Raw genomic sequence first — 15582 nt, 5'->3', positions numbered from 1 at the left:
ATGTTTCAGGAATAAGGAAAAACATGGCAAAAAGACACTTCTGTTTATTGTATTTATGTGTTTCAGTGGGAATTTCATACACCTAAACTCACTGCAGTTTGGCCTCTGGGTGAAACAAATTTGCTCATTGCATTTTACTAATTAAGACCTTTCCAACTATATATAACACATGGCTATCTAATCTTTTCTATGTTTTAACCAACTCTGAATATAATTGTTATGATAACAAATTTGCAAATTAAGAGAACAAAACAGTTCTAATTTGTCAGCAAATTAAAAAGTATTTATTTAAGAATTGGTCGGATCAGCTATATGCATTTTAATGTCCAGATTATAAGCTTTAAAATGACATCTATTTTGTTTAGATCAAGCAAGTGGTTATTTTGTTATTACATAATTATTATCATCATTTTTTTCTACAGGGAGTGCCCCCCACTTGTCACATATAAGCTCAGTTCAAGGAATCCTTCTATTAATAAAAATATATATATTTTTTAAATATGTTCGAAATAGAAGTGCAAAACCTGTCATAATTACTAAAAAAATAAGTTGACAAAAGATCTAATGCAATATCTTGGGATAATATATGCAATATGAGAAATGTATTAACAATCTTAGTGGGCCAGTCATTTTTGACCGGGAACACAAAAGGTGTAAGTAGACGCAAACACAACACAAGGTTGACGTCACGCACCATCACAGGTGTTCTTGTCCTCAGGGTTGGGTTTATATCCTAGTCTGCAGGAGCAAATGAAACCTCCGCTTGTCAGATCCGTGCAGTTATGCTCACACAGATTCTCACCGCACGATCGCCCACTGCCGTAGTCTAAAAGAGAGAAATGTTACATATTCTTACAAAAGTGTAGGGAAACAAACCCTGGTAAACCCAAGCCAAGCAAAACTGGTAAACTGGAACAGCATGGTGTTTTGCATGCTGGGATGCTCGTTAATCAGCATGCAAAACACAACCTGGTGACCAGCAATGCTAGTCTTTTCAGCAGGGTTTTTCCATCTACATTGTTTTTACGTCCTCATTGCATGTATGTGGTGAACTCACGGCAGCCCAGTTCATCAGTCTGGTCTTCACAGTCATCGTAGTCATCGCAGGCGTACTGCAGAGGAATGCAATGACCATTCCCACATTTATACTCGTCTGCAGAACACGGCCCATGTGTGGGGGTCACACCTGCGAGGAATCATTCCCACAAAACAAAGCGTCTTAATGCTCCTCAGCTTCATGAGTACAGAATATGAACAACATCTTAAGGGAAAACAAAGTAAGTATTCACACTAGTCTGTTTGTTGTAAACTTCTTTGAACTCACAATGCTCCTCCCTCTCGTCGGTTCCATCCCCGCAGTCATCTATAGTGTTGCAGAGTTCGTGACTGTAGATGCAACGGTTGTTATCACAGCGGAATCTGAACGGAGGATCACACAGGATGTCCACTGAGAAAAAAATGCACAAAACATGTGTTAAGAAAAAGTTTTTTAAAGAGGCTTGTGAATTGGTTGAATTGTGCTAAATGAAAGTATCTCTGCATGAGTGCATTTGTGTGTCTCTACTGTTGTGCAATTGTGTTTATCCCAGGAAATTAAATAAAAAATAATAATTAAATACGGACCGTATTCATATATATATATATATATATGAAATATTATGTTATTTCATATGTTAAATATGAAAATTTAACTTGGTATTTTTATATATATATATATATAAAATACCAAGTTAAATTTTAGAGATGTTTGTAAGATGCATGTGTGTTTCTCACAGCAGTGGTGTAGCTCCTCATCAGAATCATCTCCACAGTCATTATCTCCATCACATATCCAGTGCTGCTGTATGCATACGTGATTCTTACACTCAAACAGGAACGGTGGACAGTAAGTACTATTCGGGTACCGTGTGGCTGAAATATACACACACATGAACACAATCAACATAAATAAAATAGACCTTATTGTCTTTCTTAATATACATTCCTGGTCTTATCGGTGCACATAATTCCCCCCAAAAATTCTGGTCTTTGCAAATTTTTATTCAAATGCATTAACTTTCTGTGCCTCTGAAATTACTTTCCTTTTCAGGTAATATTACCAATACATTCAACCCCTCTTCTCCAAGCACCTGACTCCACTTTTCACTATTCAATTAATTTCCAATGGAAATGCAGCCCTACTTTTTTCTTGTTGAATATCCTGTCTCATTCAGAAATAGCTCAGATATGGAAGTAAAATGGGTTGCTAAAGCCATTACACATTTGGAGCATTAAAACTTCACATTCACAAATAAGAAAAGATCTAGTTATTGTAAAAACAATAAGGTGATTGATTGGCTGTCGTACTATATGCACTATTGTAGCTGAAACACAAATAAATATTTTAGAAAACACAACTAAACTAGAAATAAATGTAAAAAATTCCATTACTTTTCTATGACTTAGAAGATTACACATTAAGATTATACATTTCCATTATATTTCCAGGCTGGGAAATCACAATTTGAAAATTCCCAGGTTTTCCATGACTGTGGGAACCACGTAACAATTGCACAACAATCTTTAACTAAAAGAGCACCAATACCTTTTTGAACAAAAACCATAGGCCGATAACAATTTTTCCACTTATCTTATTTTGTCATTAGATCACTTTTTTACATGGGAATTGTGCTTTAAAAATGTACAGAGGTACAAAAGCTTTTTTTTTTTACTGTTCTAACAATAAATTATTTCCATTGGACATGGATTGGATCTGTTGAACACATGGCAGGGAAAAAATTTAAAGAGAACCACAATGAAAGATACATAGAAGATAAAAAGATACAAAAAATAACTAAATATGGTAACATGATGATTTATATGAAAAAAGGTTATTTTGTACTTCTAAAACATTTCTGCACTTCTGTTTTTGCAGTTCAAATCAACAGAACTCACATTTTACATGCATGTACTGTTTATGATAGAACATTAAAAATTCATACTATGCATATGCTGGGCAATTCTATGGAAATGTCAACCACATAATGGAAAATTAAAACATTTTAACCAAAGGAGCAATTGTGGTATAATAGATCATGGATAATGCAATCCACATTGCTAGAGGGCGCCACTTGCTCACATAGCGCTGTCTGGAATGCTGAATGCAGACTATACTTTCAAACGCAGCCTTTTAAGGTTTACTAATCACGCAAGTTCATAAAGCAATTTCAATCTTAATTCAATCAATCATGCAACATTAACAGATATCATACTGATGTCTCAGAAGTCAAAGTCTGCTGGTTTTTAAGCATTTTGGTTGGGTTCCCTCATCATGTAGCCTTTAGGTAAGTGCCACTTTCACAACTGTCACGTCTAAAACACCTTTTTTTTCTTAATTAATATAAGAACGAGAAAGAATAAAAAGTTCTTAGTAGTGCCAGCCCTTCTACATATTGTGGCCATTATTATTTCTGGATTGTGCATTTAGATGCACAGAGTTTTTACAAAGTGTGTTACTAAGTAATTATAAATAAACCATTGGTTTCTCAATCAGCATTTCCATGCTTATAACTGATACAGCCAATGGTTTTAATTTGGTCAATAATTGGCCGACAAATATCGGCAGCCGATACACTGACGGTGCATCCCTAATTTTGACTCTAGATGGTGATACAATGTAACAACAACAGTCTTCCAATGATATTCTCAGATAAACAAAATAGATAAAACATGGCACACTTACGACAGGAACTTTCATCGGTATAGTCAAGGCAGTCAGCGTTGCCGTCGCATTTGAAGCGTTCAGCGATGCAGTGACCGCTTCCTGCACTGGAAGTAACCTGGGTGACACGTCCGCAGCTCTGAAACACATTCAACAAAACCAATGAAGCATGCTGGCTTAATCTCTGCAGCCAGTCTCCATCAATACTCCATGGAGAATGAATTACACATACTTCCTGTTAGTATTCAGCCACACAAATGCTTTAAATATCATCCACTTAGGATCAATCTGTAATAAAACGAGAGTATTATGATGTTCAAAGTGGTGGCGAGTGCCATGAACAAACTGGGGGGCATTCATGATTATCAAAGAATTTTGTTACATTTTTACACTAATTGTATTGTTGACTGCATCTGACAAGCGTGAAAGGGTTGTCAACAGGGCTGAGAAACTAAATTTGAATATTTACCTTAAATATTACAAATTTTAAACCACACACCCAACATGCGGGCAACCAACAGATAAACAAACAATGCAATCATACAACAATGCTCAAACACTCAGTCAACACTGAGCAACATTAAACCTTCAACATCTAACAATCCAGCAAAGGACATGACACACAAGGGGATTAAAATAGGCATGAACAAACAAGGAACAGGTGCCGCTCGCCAGCTGAAAGTTGGCATGATCAGCGTTCCCATGGAAACAATCAGGGTTCCCATGAAAACGCCGATTCCGCATGCCAGCGGCACCTGAAACACATGACGAAGAAAATGTCAACACACTTGGAACAAAACAAACAAGGAACGATGATGCCACGGTCCTCAGACAAAACCCAACCTGACGAGGTGACAGGACCGTGACATCACCGGAGAGCGCACGGCGGTAACTCGTGCACGGCGGTCACTAACAACCGGACCCGTGCACTCACACAAAGAACGTACACGAAACAAGAGACAGACAGGGGACGATGATGCCACGGTCCTCATCAGACAAAACCCAACCTGACGAGGTGACAGGACCGTGACATCACCGGAGAGCGCACGGCGGTCACTAACAACCGGACCCGTGCGCTCACACAAAGAATGTACACGAAACAAGAGACAGACAGGGGACGATGATGCCACGGTCCTCGTCAGACAAAACCCAACCTGACGAGGTGACAGGACCGTGACATCACCGGAGAGCGCACGGCGGTCACTAACAACCGGACCCGTGCGCTCACACAAAGGACATACACGAAACACAAGACAGACGGGACAATGATGCCATGGTCCCGTCAGACAGAAACCCAACCTGACAAGGTGACAGGACCATGACAGATGCGCTGCATATAGCCTTTTTTAGAGCAAGAATGTGATCAGTCTGAAGTCATCGTCAGTGCTTGACACACATTCAAAATTAGAATGCACAGTTTTAGCATTGAAATGTGCAATATTTAGCTTAAATTCAACAAATATTCTAATTTGAATTTGACAGCTTTGAAACGCAACCATTCACCCGTTACTGCGAGTTTTAACATGTTGGTGAAAATTAGCAATCCATACACAGGAACACAATAAATCAAAGTTTTTTCTGTTGGACTGTAAATCAATCATTCTCCATGCATCGTAGATGCTGTTTAATGTGCATGTGCTCTTGTAAAGGGACAGAGCGCAAATATTGTTCCCACAGTAAAAAAAAAAAAAAGAAGCGTTTTTCTCTCAGATGAAGCGTAATAAACGTTAAATCCCGGTTATACACGTGGCTGGAAATCATGAGCTGCTTAGTATCCAAAATGCAAATATACATTTAATTAGGTAATGTTTCAAAACGTAAAACATTAATTCGACATGATAATGGCTTTTGTTATGAAAAGAAGCAAAATCATTTTGGCTGTTATTATTAGAAGAGTTGTTCAGCTCAAAGATGACATTTAAATCTGTCTACTTCATATCATTCTCATAACAAACCTGTTACATTTCCCATTTCTGGGCTGTACAGGTATTTTCATTATGTGCTTTGTGTATCAGTCAGTTTTGGTCTTGTTTGGATTGTTTAATTTTATGTTTCTATCCACATTCTTAATTCACAGATTAGGCCTAATATCTGTCTGTATTTAACACGTTACAACCGATTCATTAGTAAGGTCTCCTCTCTCAGGGATTCTTATGTTTATTACATTCAGCCACAGGTGACCGAAAACCCATCCTCTGCTCCACAGAACTCTTTGCTTTAAAACACGCGTAAATGGCAGGACAGCTGAGGTTAATATGATGTATTCATATCTGTAAAGCGCTTATAAGAGATTACATAAGGCATAAATCATGTCTTGTAAATTATAAATGTAATACAATTTTGGTTGAAATTGTCTTAAAGGAATAGTTCACCCAAAAATAAAAATTCTCTCATCATTTACTCACGCTTATGTCATCCTAGTTTTGTATGACTTTTTCTTCTGCAGGACACAAATTAAGATTTTTATAAGAATATCTCAGCTCTGTAGGTCCTCACAATGCAAGTGAATGGGTGCCAAAATTTTGACACTCCAAAAAGCACATAAAGGCAGCATAAAAGTAACCCATATGACTTCAGTGGTTAAATCCATGTCTTCAGTAGTGCTATGATAAGTGTGAGGGAGAAACAGGTCCATTTTTGCTAGAAATACTTCTCCCTGCCAGTAGGGGGCATATGCATGAAGAATGTGAATCACCAAAAACACAAGAAGAAGAATGTGAAACTGAAAGTTAAAGTGGGATGTGTCTAAATCAGCTCCCTATCTCCCCATGTTGTGAATCAATATATTGTGAACACGAATTCGGGCACTGGCAAGGGTGTTTATCCATTGAACATTGGGACACTTATGACTCAATCACCCGCGAAACATTAACGGGCTTGCGTATTCAAGCACAGCTGTTATTAATCAGCACCATCGCTGTATAAATGTAACGAATGGGCTGGTATCTCTTCAGCTGACCACCAGAGGGAGCCCTCTCCTGAATACTGACACTGTACCATTTCTTCTGTGGTGACTTCCTGTTTGCATCATATAAATAGCCATGCTTTTCCCTTGTTACTTTGCGAAGTATTGCCAGTTTCACTGCCTTACCAAGTGTTATTCTCATTGCCTGTTTATTGCCTACTTGTTATGACCATTGTGCCTGCTTTACTGGATTACCAATTTTGGATTACTGTTTTGCTCTGTTTGCCTGGTTGGACTGATTATCTGTGTAACGATTACTTTGCCTGCTTCAACGATTACGTCTCTGCCTTGTGTCTTGGATTTGTCTGCTGATTGTAATAAACTTCTTGCATGTGGATTCTACCTTTGCCTCCATGTCGAGTCCATTACAATAAATGACACTATCGTTCATAGTAGTTCAATAAGATATTTAAACGTAGTGTTATTATGTAAAATAAATGACATTAAATAAATAAATCAAAATATACAGGAGTGTATTTTAAACCTACTTTTAACAACTTTAACATTTAAAAGATTGTTTCCCTTTCATGGTCATTATGGATGACCAACATTACAAACAACATCTCTTTTAACTGAGAAAATAAGGCTTTGACATTGTATATTTACACTTGTGCTCGTCTTCTAATGGCTTGAGAGACTTCAGAAGACACGACGACATTTCCAGTTAGGGAACATAGTGAGCAACGATACACCCTGGATTTAACGGTGTATTGTGGGATTTTTTAGGGAGCAAAGGTTTCAGAGTATTGCGATTTTGCGATTCCCGACTCCCTGATCAGTGCCCTGACTACTGAATTAGGGAGCTGACTGAGACGCACCCATGGAGATTGACTGAGCTGGGAGGAGAATTTATAGTAAAAATGGACATAAATATTGATCTGTTTCTCACCCACACCTATCATATTGCTTCTGAAGATATTGATTTAAACACTGGAGTCTTATGGATTATTTTTATGCTGACCTATGTCATTTTTGGCGCTTCAAAATTTTGGCACCCAACAGAGCTGAGATATTCTTCTAAAAACCTTCATTTGTGGTCTGCTGAAGAAAGAAAGTCTTACACATCTGGGATGGCATACGGGTGGGTAAATGATGAGAGAATTTTCATTTTTGGTTGAACTATTCCTTTAAAGAAGTAATATATACAAAAAATAGTTAGATTTGGACACATTTTTTTAAAGCCATGATGGTAAAAACAATTTTTGTGTCAGGGCCAGTGAAATTTTGGCAGGGCAAGTAAATTCTGAAGCCCTGGTCCGACCGGGCCAGTAGAAAACATCCTTAGCGTTGAGCCGTGAACAGGGTTGCAAATATTGCAAACCTCAGAAAATAGATGTAAAATAAAACAACTTGCATAGCATTTAGTTTGACTGCCTGAAGTTGATGATCAACATTTTCTGAGGGTTTCTAAAGCACCTCGTTGCAATGACGTAACTCTTTACTAATTTCAGGCCTTAATTTGTACCCCATGTGTGCAAAAGTACCAGTCATCCTCTTTCTCTCTATCCCTCTTTTGATTGCCTTTCCTTTCTTTTCCTGTCTGTCTTTTCTTTCACTCACCACAGTCCCTCTCATCAGAATTGTCCTCACAGTCGTTGTCATGGTCACAAACCCAGCGATCAGGAATGCAGCGCAGGTTGTCACAGCGGTACTCGCTCTCTGTGCACAGACGAGGGGCTGTGGATGCATAAGCAGCATGTCATTCACACACAAAACCAAACAGAAAGACACAAAAGCCAATAAAGCCACTATGAATGCGGCTCATCCAATCAAAATATTCATAAAGTCTTTAAAACTTGAACATTTGAACCAACAAAATGTAGCAGAGCTGCTTTATTAAATCATGATAAACACAACAAGCTTCTGTTCTGACACAGATAAGGGCAGTGATTAAGCTGTTCTTCACTGTGTCACAGAATCACAGGGTTATCTGATGAGAACATAGTTGTTTTTCACAGCTCGCTACAGTTGCCAAGTAGGGTTTAAAGAGCCATTTTTTAGAGGTGAGTTCATAGCTGAATTCATTAGGGGAGTGGCCCGCACTCACCACCCCTGCAGTTCCTCTTTGAGGAGGAGAAATGTGCTGAAAAAATTAGAGCTTCTTTCAACATGCATCACAAAGTTTTAACACAGGTCATTTGTAACCCTATCACACCTCACAGCACCTTGTCTGCCATTGTACCATGATGGAGGGCTGACACCTCCTTTGCTCTCTCGGTCTTCCTAAGTTCTTCTCCTCAATAGAGCTCAACAGTGCCATAAGTCTCCAAAAGGATTTCATAAAGTTTTTCATAATAGAGTTTAAAGCCACGAACCCAACCAACCAGCTCCGAGGTGAATCACAAAATTACAAACTTTGATTTGAAGCAAAAACTATTTGAAAATCAGACAAAACACAGAGAACTTAAAATATTTCATGAAGGCAATGAACTACAATCCATGAAGCATTGCGAATAACGCACTAGAATCGAATAGAAAATATACAGATATACAGTATAAGAAATTTAAGAGTGTAGAGAGACCGAATCGATTACGTCATTTGCAGTACATAATGGAAGTATTGAAATAATGCAGACTAATGGCTTCAACAGAAGCATAACATTGTTTGCAGCAAAGGGTGAATTGGGTGAACTATTCCTTTAAACAGAACAGTTTTTGATTACTCCCCATTTGTTGCATTTTTTAGTTTATTTTTTATTACATTTACATTTATGCATTTGGCAGACGCTTTTAACCAAAGCAACTTACAGTGCACTTATCACTGGGACAATCCCCCTGGAGCAACCTGGAGTTAAGTGCCTTGCTCAAGAACACAATGGTGGTGGCTGTGGGGATTAAACCAACAACCTTCTGCTTACCAGTTCAGTGCTTTAGTCCACTACACCACCACCACACCACATTGGTTATTAACTATAACTATAAAGAGCTCAGAATGCTGGTACTCACTGCAGCTGCGTTCGTCTGATCCATCACCACAGTCATTGTCTCCATCGCAGCGCCACCGCAGGGGGATGCACTGATGGTTATCACAGCGGAAATCACCCACTGGCTCACAGGTCAGCTCCTCTGCAAACACCACACATAACATTTTGTGTTTTCACTTGTACAACAACTATTCCCTAATTCTAAACGTAACCCTCATACAAACCTTTCTGAATTTTTACTAGTGCTGACAGTCGATTAAAATATTTAATCGTGATTAATCAAAGTTTTCATAATTAATCGTGATTAATTGAAGATTTTGAAAGTCCAGAGTTTTTGTTCTATATACACAGATCAGCCACAACATTAAAACCATCTGCCTAATATTGTGTAGGTCCCCCTCGTGCCGCCAAAACAAAAAAATAGCATTCTGAGATGATATTCTGCTCACCACAATTGTACAGAGCGGTTATCTGAGTTACTGTAGACTTTGTTAGTTCGAACCAGTCTGGCCATTCTCTGTTGACCGCTCTCATCAACAAGGCGTTTCTGTCCACAGAACTGCCGCTCACTGGGTGTTTTTTGTTTTTGGCCCCATTCAGAGTAAATTCTAGAGACTGTTGTGTGTGAAAATCCCAGGAGAACTGCAGTTACAGAAATACTCAAACCAGCCCATCTGGCACCAACAATCATCCATGCGATTATCTAATCAGCCAATTGTGTGGCAGCAGTGCATAAAATCATGCAGATACGGGTCAGGAGCTTCAGTTAATGTTTACATCAACCATCAAAATGGGGAAAAAAATGTGATCTCAGTGATTTGGACCGTGGCATGATTGTTGGTGCCAGATGGGCTGGTTTGAGTATTTCTGAAAAAAAAGACACTAGTATTCAATAAACAGTTGCATTTATTAGTAAAAGTCATTTCACGAGTTCACTGGTTAATATAGTCCTGGAGCACTCTAAGGTAAACAGATTTGGCATGCTGTCCATAATGGAGAGGCATGAGAACCCCCCCCCCCCAACTTAAATAATAATTGGTTTAGGCATTATGAAATATAAGGGGGTGATGAGGAAGTGGAGGGATGTCAGAACAATCGTTACCAGTGTGAAGAAAGCAGTCGCTTATGATTGGCAGGACTAGATGGTTATAGATAAAAATAATAATAATAACAATAATAATAATTAGCAGAGTAAACGATTCTTACACAAAGTAATATGGCTCATTTTCCTAATTGTAGGGTGTTTGCATTTGCCAACTTGGCAACATTAATAAAGAATCTGTGGGCAGATGTGTGCGTTTATAGCCATTTTATAACAGCTTTGAGTGTGACTCTTCCAATCAGAATTTATTAGATCAGAGTCTGAACTATCCATTTTATAATAAAGCCGTTTTTCACTGTAGCTTATTTCATTTTGTATTTCATTAGGACATTTTGTCCCCACACAATAAGCAGAACATGACCACACATATACTCCTGCAAACATAAATTATACACAAGCGCTGTATAAGACTTTCTGGTGGCAGACTTTCAATTACATGAACAAGCCCACACATTTTGCTCCAAACACACAAACCCCTCTCTCGAAGTCTTTGGAATGACCATTGGGGAATGCAATCATTTTTTAGCTAGAAAGTAACAGTATATTTACAGTAGACATCTCTGATAAACAAGACATTCTTTAGCACCTTCTTTAGAGTAGTTTAATAAAGACATGATTATAACTGAAGCACAGAGCTTTGAAGAGAAAGCAAATCCTGTACTTAATTACAGTCAGGATCAGTTTCAGGAAAAGGGAGTATAGACACCCCCTTCAGACACTGCACACTGAGTCAGACTAGACACACGAGAGAGAAGAGAATGAGAGGAGAACAGAGGTGCCCCACCTGGCCCAGCCGGTACATTCTTACACTCAGATTAGGGTGATCTCTCCTCTCTGTGCAGGATGGCACTAATAGTGCGAGGGTGAGCTGATAAGACAGGGGAGAACTGGGGCTATGTGTGTGTGTGTGTGTTTGCGTACATCAGTCAGATCACAGACCGTAGAGTAAAATCTGAGTAAATTTGGACACTCTTCAATTCTTACTAATACTTTCTGCATATGCTGTACACATATGACCAAAAACACAAATATGTATAATCATACCCACACACCTACAGACACAACAAAATGGTGCCTGACACAGACATCCCTAAAAAACTCACACACACAATCACAAAGTCCATAAATCTGTGCTGTGGCCCCAGACTGGAGGAGGGTGTAAGGTGAGAGGTCAGTGAGGGCCCGTCCATCAGAGTGAGTCTGAACTACTCTCACTAATGTACCGCTGAAGTGTGAGAGGACGGATAACTCCTCATCCTTTCAATCAACACGCATCCTATTTTTGCTATTTTTCGCCTGAGATCCCTTTATAATACCAATTAAGATTTTTAGCACCACAAACAGTCTAATTTTGTTTTCATGACAATTTTCCAACTTTTTTCTTAGAATTAAACGGCTTATTTTTTTTTATTTTTTTGCCTCTGCGCTTTTAAGACTTTTATGTAAACACCCTTCTATCAAACGCTTTTTAGAAGATTTGGAATATGATGCTGGAGTTTCATGGACTATTTTTAAGATACTTTTAGATCCTATTTTAAGATTTAAAGTGTAGCTCTTTCTACTGCCTTTTTATTGAAAAGACAGACTATGATATTCATTAAAGGGATAGTTCACCCAAAAATGAAAAATTTCTAATAATTTACTCCATCCCAGATGTTTATGACTTTCTTTCTTCTGCAGAACACAAACGAATATTTTTAGAAGAATATTTCATCTGTGTAGGTCCATACAATGCAAGTGAATGGTGACCAGAACTTTGAAGCTCCAAAAATCACATAAAAATAATCCATATGACTCCAGTGGCTAAATCCATGTCTTCAGAAGTGATATGACAGATGTGGGTGAGAAACATAGTGAGATAAATATTATGTCCTTTTTCCTACAAATTCTCTTCCCTGCCCAGTAGGTGGCGATATGCACGAAGAATGCGAAAAAGTGAAAGTGGAGATTTACAGAAGAAAAAAAAAAGGACTTAAATATTGACCTGTTTCTCACCCACACCTATCATATCGCTTCAGAAGACATGGATTTATCCACTGGAGTCATATGGATTACTTTTATGCTGCCTTTATGTGCTTTTTGGAGCTTCAAAATTCTGGCCACCATTCACATGGACCTACAGAGCTGAGATATTCTTCTAAAGCTTTTCGTTTGTGTTCAGCAGTAGAAAGAAAGTAATGCACATCTAGGATGGCATGAGGGTGAGCAAATGACGAGAGAATTTACATTTTTGGGAGAACTATTCCTTTAAAACATCAAGAAAGAATAGAATAGATTTCGATCAAGGAACATTTCTTCAAATTCATTATATGAAGGTGTATTCATCCTAGTGATATAACCCTGCTAAATAAAAGTTTTTAATTCTGGAACCTTCAGAAGATTGTTTGTTGTAAACCATATTCTTAGAAAAGGATCAGTAAGATGCCCTCTGTTTTAGTGATAAATATACTGTATAAACTTCTGTTGCTTGTAAGCACTGCTGTTACTGAATAAAAGTGATCGAGTCAAGTTCTCTGCTGTTGTTTTGCCAGTGGTTTATGATGTTTGGTTTGCTTACCACAGTTCTGTTCATCACTGTTGTCTCTGCAGTCATTGTGTCCGTTGCACACAGCCCACAGAGGAACACAGCGATAGTTCGTCCTGCAGTCAAACTCTGTGTGGTTGTCACATCGGTATTCTGGACCCACTGCAAACAACAACATGTAACTGATCACCAACACTGAGATTTCTATTTACTCGACAAAATAATTTTAAATGACAATAAACTAATGTATAAAAACATTCCAAAACACAAAAAGCAAGCAATTCACAAAAATCTTTGCAGCAGATTATTAAAGGAATTGCACACCCAAAAATGAAATTAACAATTCATAGTGACTACAGCTGTCACGCTCCTGAAAGAACAATAATATGCAATAAAAGCACTATAAAATAGTCCATACTCCCTATATTACTACAAGTCTTCTGAAGCAATATGATAGCTCTGTGTGAGGAACAGAAAAAAAATATAGCTAAAATTCTCGCTGAAATCTCACGTTCAAAAATTACGTCACGCCAGGGTTTATCATCATTGATGCCAAAACCCCACTGGTTCTCTTGTGTCGTAACTGAACGCGACTCAGCAGCGCAAATATGCAGAATGGAGCATGAGATTTGAGAGCTGCAGTGGAGGAAGATTATCAGTTAATAACAATTTAATTTTCCTGTTCCTCACATAAAGCTATAATATGGCTTTAAAGTCTCAAGTCATATAGATTACTTTTATGGTTTTTTTTGTCCTTTGAGCTCGACAGACATGAGGTGCATCCCAAATCGCAAGCTTTTCCACAATTTTACGTAATTTTGAAGTGTAATTAGTGCGAGTAGTATGTTAACAATGAAATGCAACATTCGCCATTTAATGCTGTTAAATGCCGAAAGCTTGCGTGTAGTAAAAAAACGTTAAGAGTTCCTTTTGGGACAATACTACACTTGGAAAATTCATACACTACATGTAGTGTATATTGTAAGTGCATAGTGTATAGTACATCATTTGGGACACAACTACGATCACTATGAACTGTTGTATGGAAACGAGCTGCTGAAAATTCTCTTTTGTGTTCCATAAAATAATAACAGCTTTAAGGCTTTGGAATGGCAGAATTTTACATTTTTGGGTAAACTATTAGTACTCCACAACAACAACACCTCTGTGTTAATGTGGCAGGCACTCACTGCATTCGTCGATGGGCTCGTCAGAATTGTCGCCACAATCATCGTCCACATCGCATTTCCAGTTCTGTGGGATGCATCGGCCATTCCGGCACTTGAACTGTCCGGGTCGGCATGTTCTGCTGGAGCAGTGCGTGCGATCCTCATCGGAGCCATCGCCACAGTCATTCTCGCCGTCACACTGCCACGCCTCAGAGATACAGCGTTTGTTGGCACACTGCCACTGATGCGACTCACACTGATGTGTGGCTGATGGCATAGAGAGAAGAAGAGGCATTTATAAATGCAATTTAGTCACAAAAACTCACATTTCAACAATTTCAGAAGTGTTGCATGGAATTGTTACACATTTGCCTAAAAAATATATATCAATAATTTTTCAGACTTTTGATATTCAATATATCTCTATAATTACGTATTTGGTCTAAAATTACTTAAAAGCATGCTTTGCTTTTTCAGTTATAACATGCTTTATTGGCATGACAAATATATGTACATTTGCGCATACCAATATACATGCATAAAAATAAATAAATAAATTATGCAATTTTCCAATACAAGGAACCATCATTTCAATAAAATGGCTATTTTAGCCAAGTTTTAGATTAAAAATGCAACGATTTTAATATTTGAATAGACACAGTGATATTTAAACAGCGTCAGAGTTGTTAAAGTCGATTCACGTCTATAAATCAGTTAAAACACTTTATTTTAATATATCAATTCAAAACAGTTCATTAGCGGCATCACTGAAAATATTTATGGAAGTCTCTGTCTAGCATTTGTCATGTATTAAATGTTTTTAGTAAAAATACATGCATGTAAATATTGTTGTTTACGTATTCTGGTGCACATAAATGCATATAAATTGCAGATAATGGCATGATTTTAAAGGAATGTTCCGGGTTCAACACAAATGTAACTCTATTAACAGCTTTTGTGGCATACTGTTGTGTTAACGGTCACAAAACTTAATTGAAATTTGTCCCTTCTTTATTAACATAAGCAAAAATCATAGTTACAAAAAGGCACATACAATGAAAGTGAATTGGGCCAGTCCATTAACATTAAAATACACATAGTTTCAAAAGTATAGCCACAAGTTGTAAACATTATATATGTTAATATGATTTTAGTGTGATAAAATTGCTCACAAACCTTTTCTGTGTAATGCAATTTA

General features: G+C 37.9%; 1 protein-coding gene across 1 annotated transcript in view; it reads right to left on the bottom strand.

The window, feature by feature from the left end:
- Window positions 1–15582, bottom strand: part of LOC127447450 (low-density lipoprotein receptor-related protein 2-like) — a 135348-nt gene that overhangs the window by 13247 nt on the left and 106519 nt on the right. The window contains 10 exon segments of the mRNA XM_051709337.1: window positions 695–826; window positions 1058–1186; window positions 1325–1447; window positions 1774–1911; window positions 3722–3800; window positions 3802–3839; window positions 8226–8342; window positions 9612–9731; window positions 13249–13377; window positions 14406–14651. Of these exon segments, the coding sequence (XP_051565297.1) occupies window positions 695–826; window positions 1058–1186; window positions 1325–1447; window positions 1774–1911; window positions 3722–3800; window positions 3802–3839; window positions 8226–8342; window positions 9612–9731; window positions 13249–13377; window positions 14406–14651 (1251 nt within the window).

This window comes from Myxocyprinus asiaticus, chromosome 10 (assembly GCF_019703515.2).
Source record: "Myxocyprinus asiaticus isolate MX2 ecotype Aquarium Trade chromosome 10, UBuf_Myxa_2, whole genome shotgun sequence".
Taxonomy (NCBI): Eukaryota; Metazoa; Chordata; class Actinopteri; order Cypriniformes; family Catostomidae; genus Myxocyprinus; species Myxocyprinus asiaticus.
This window is presented reverse-complemented; position numbering and strand designations above follow the sequence as displayed.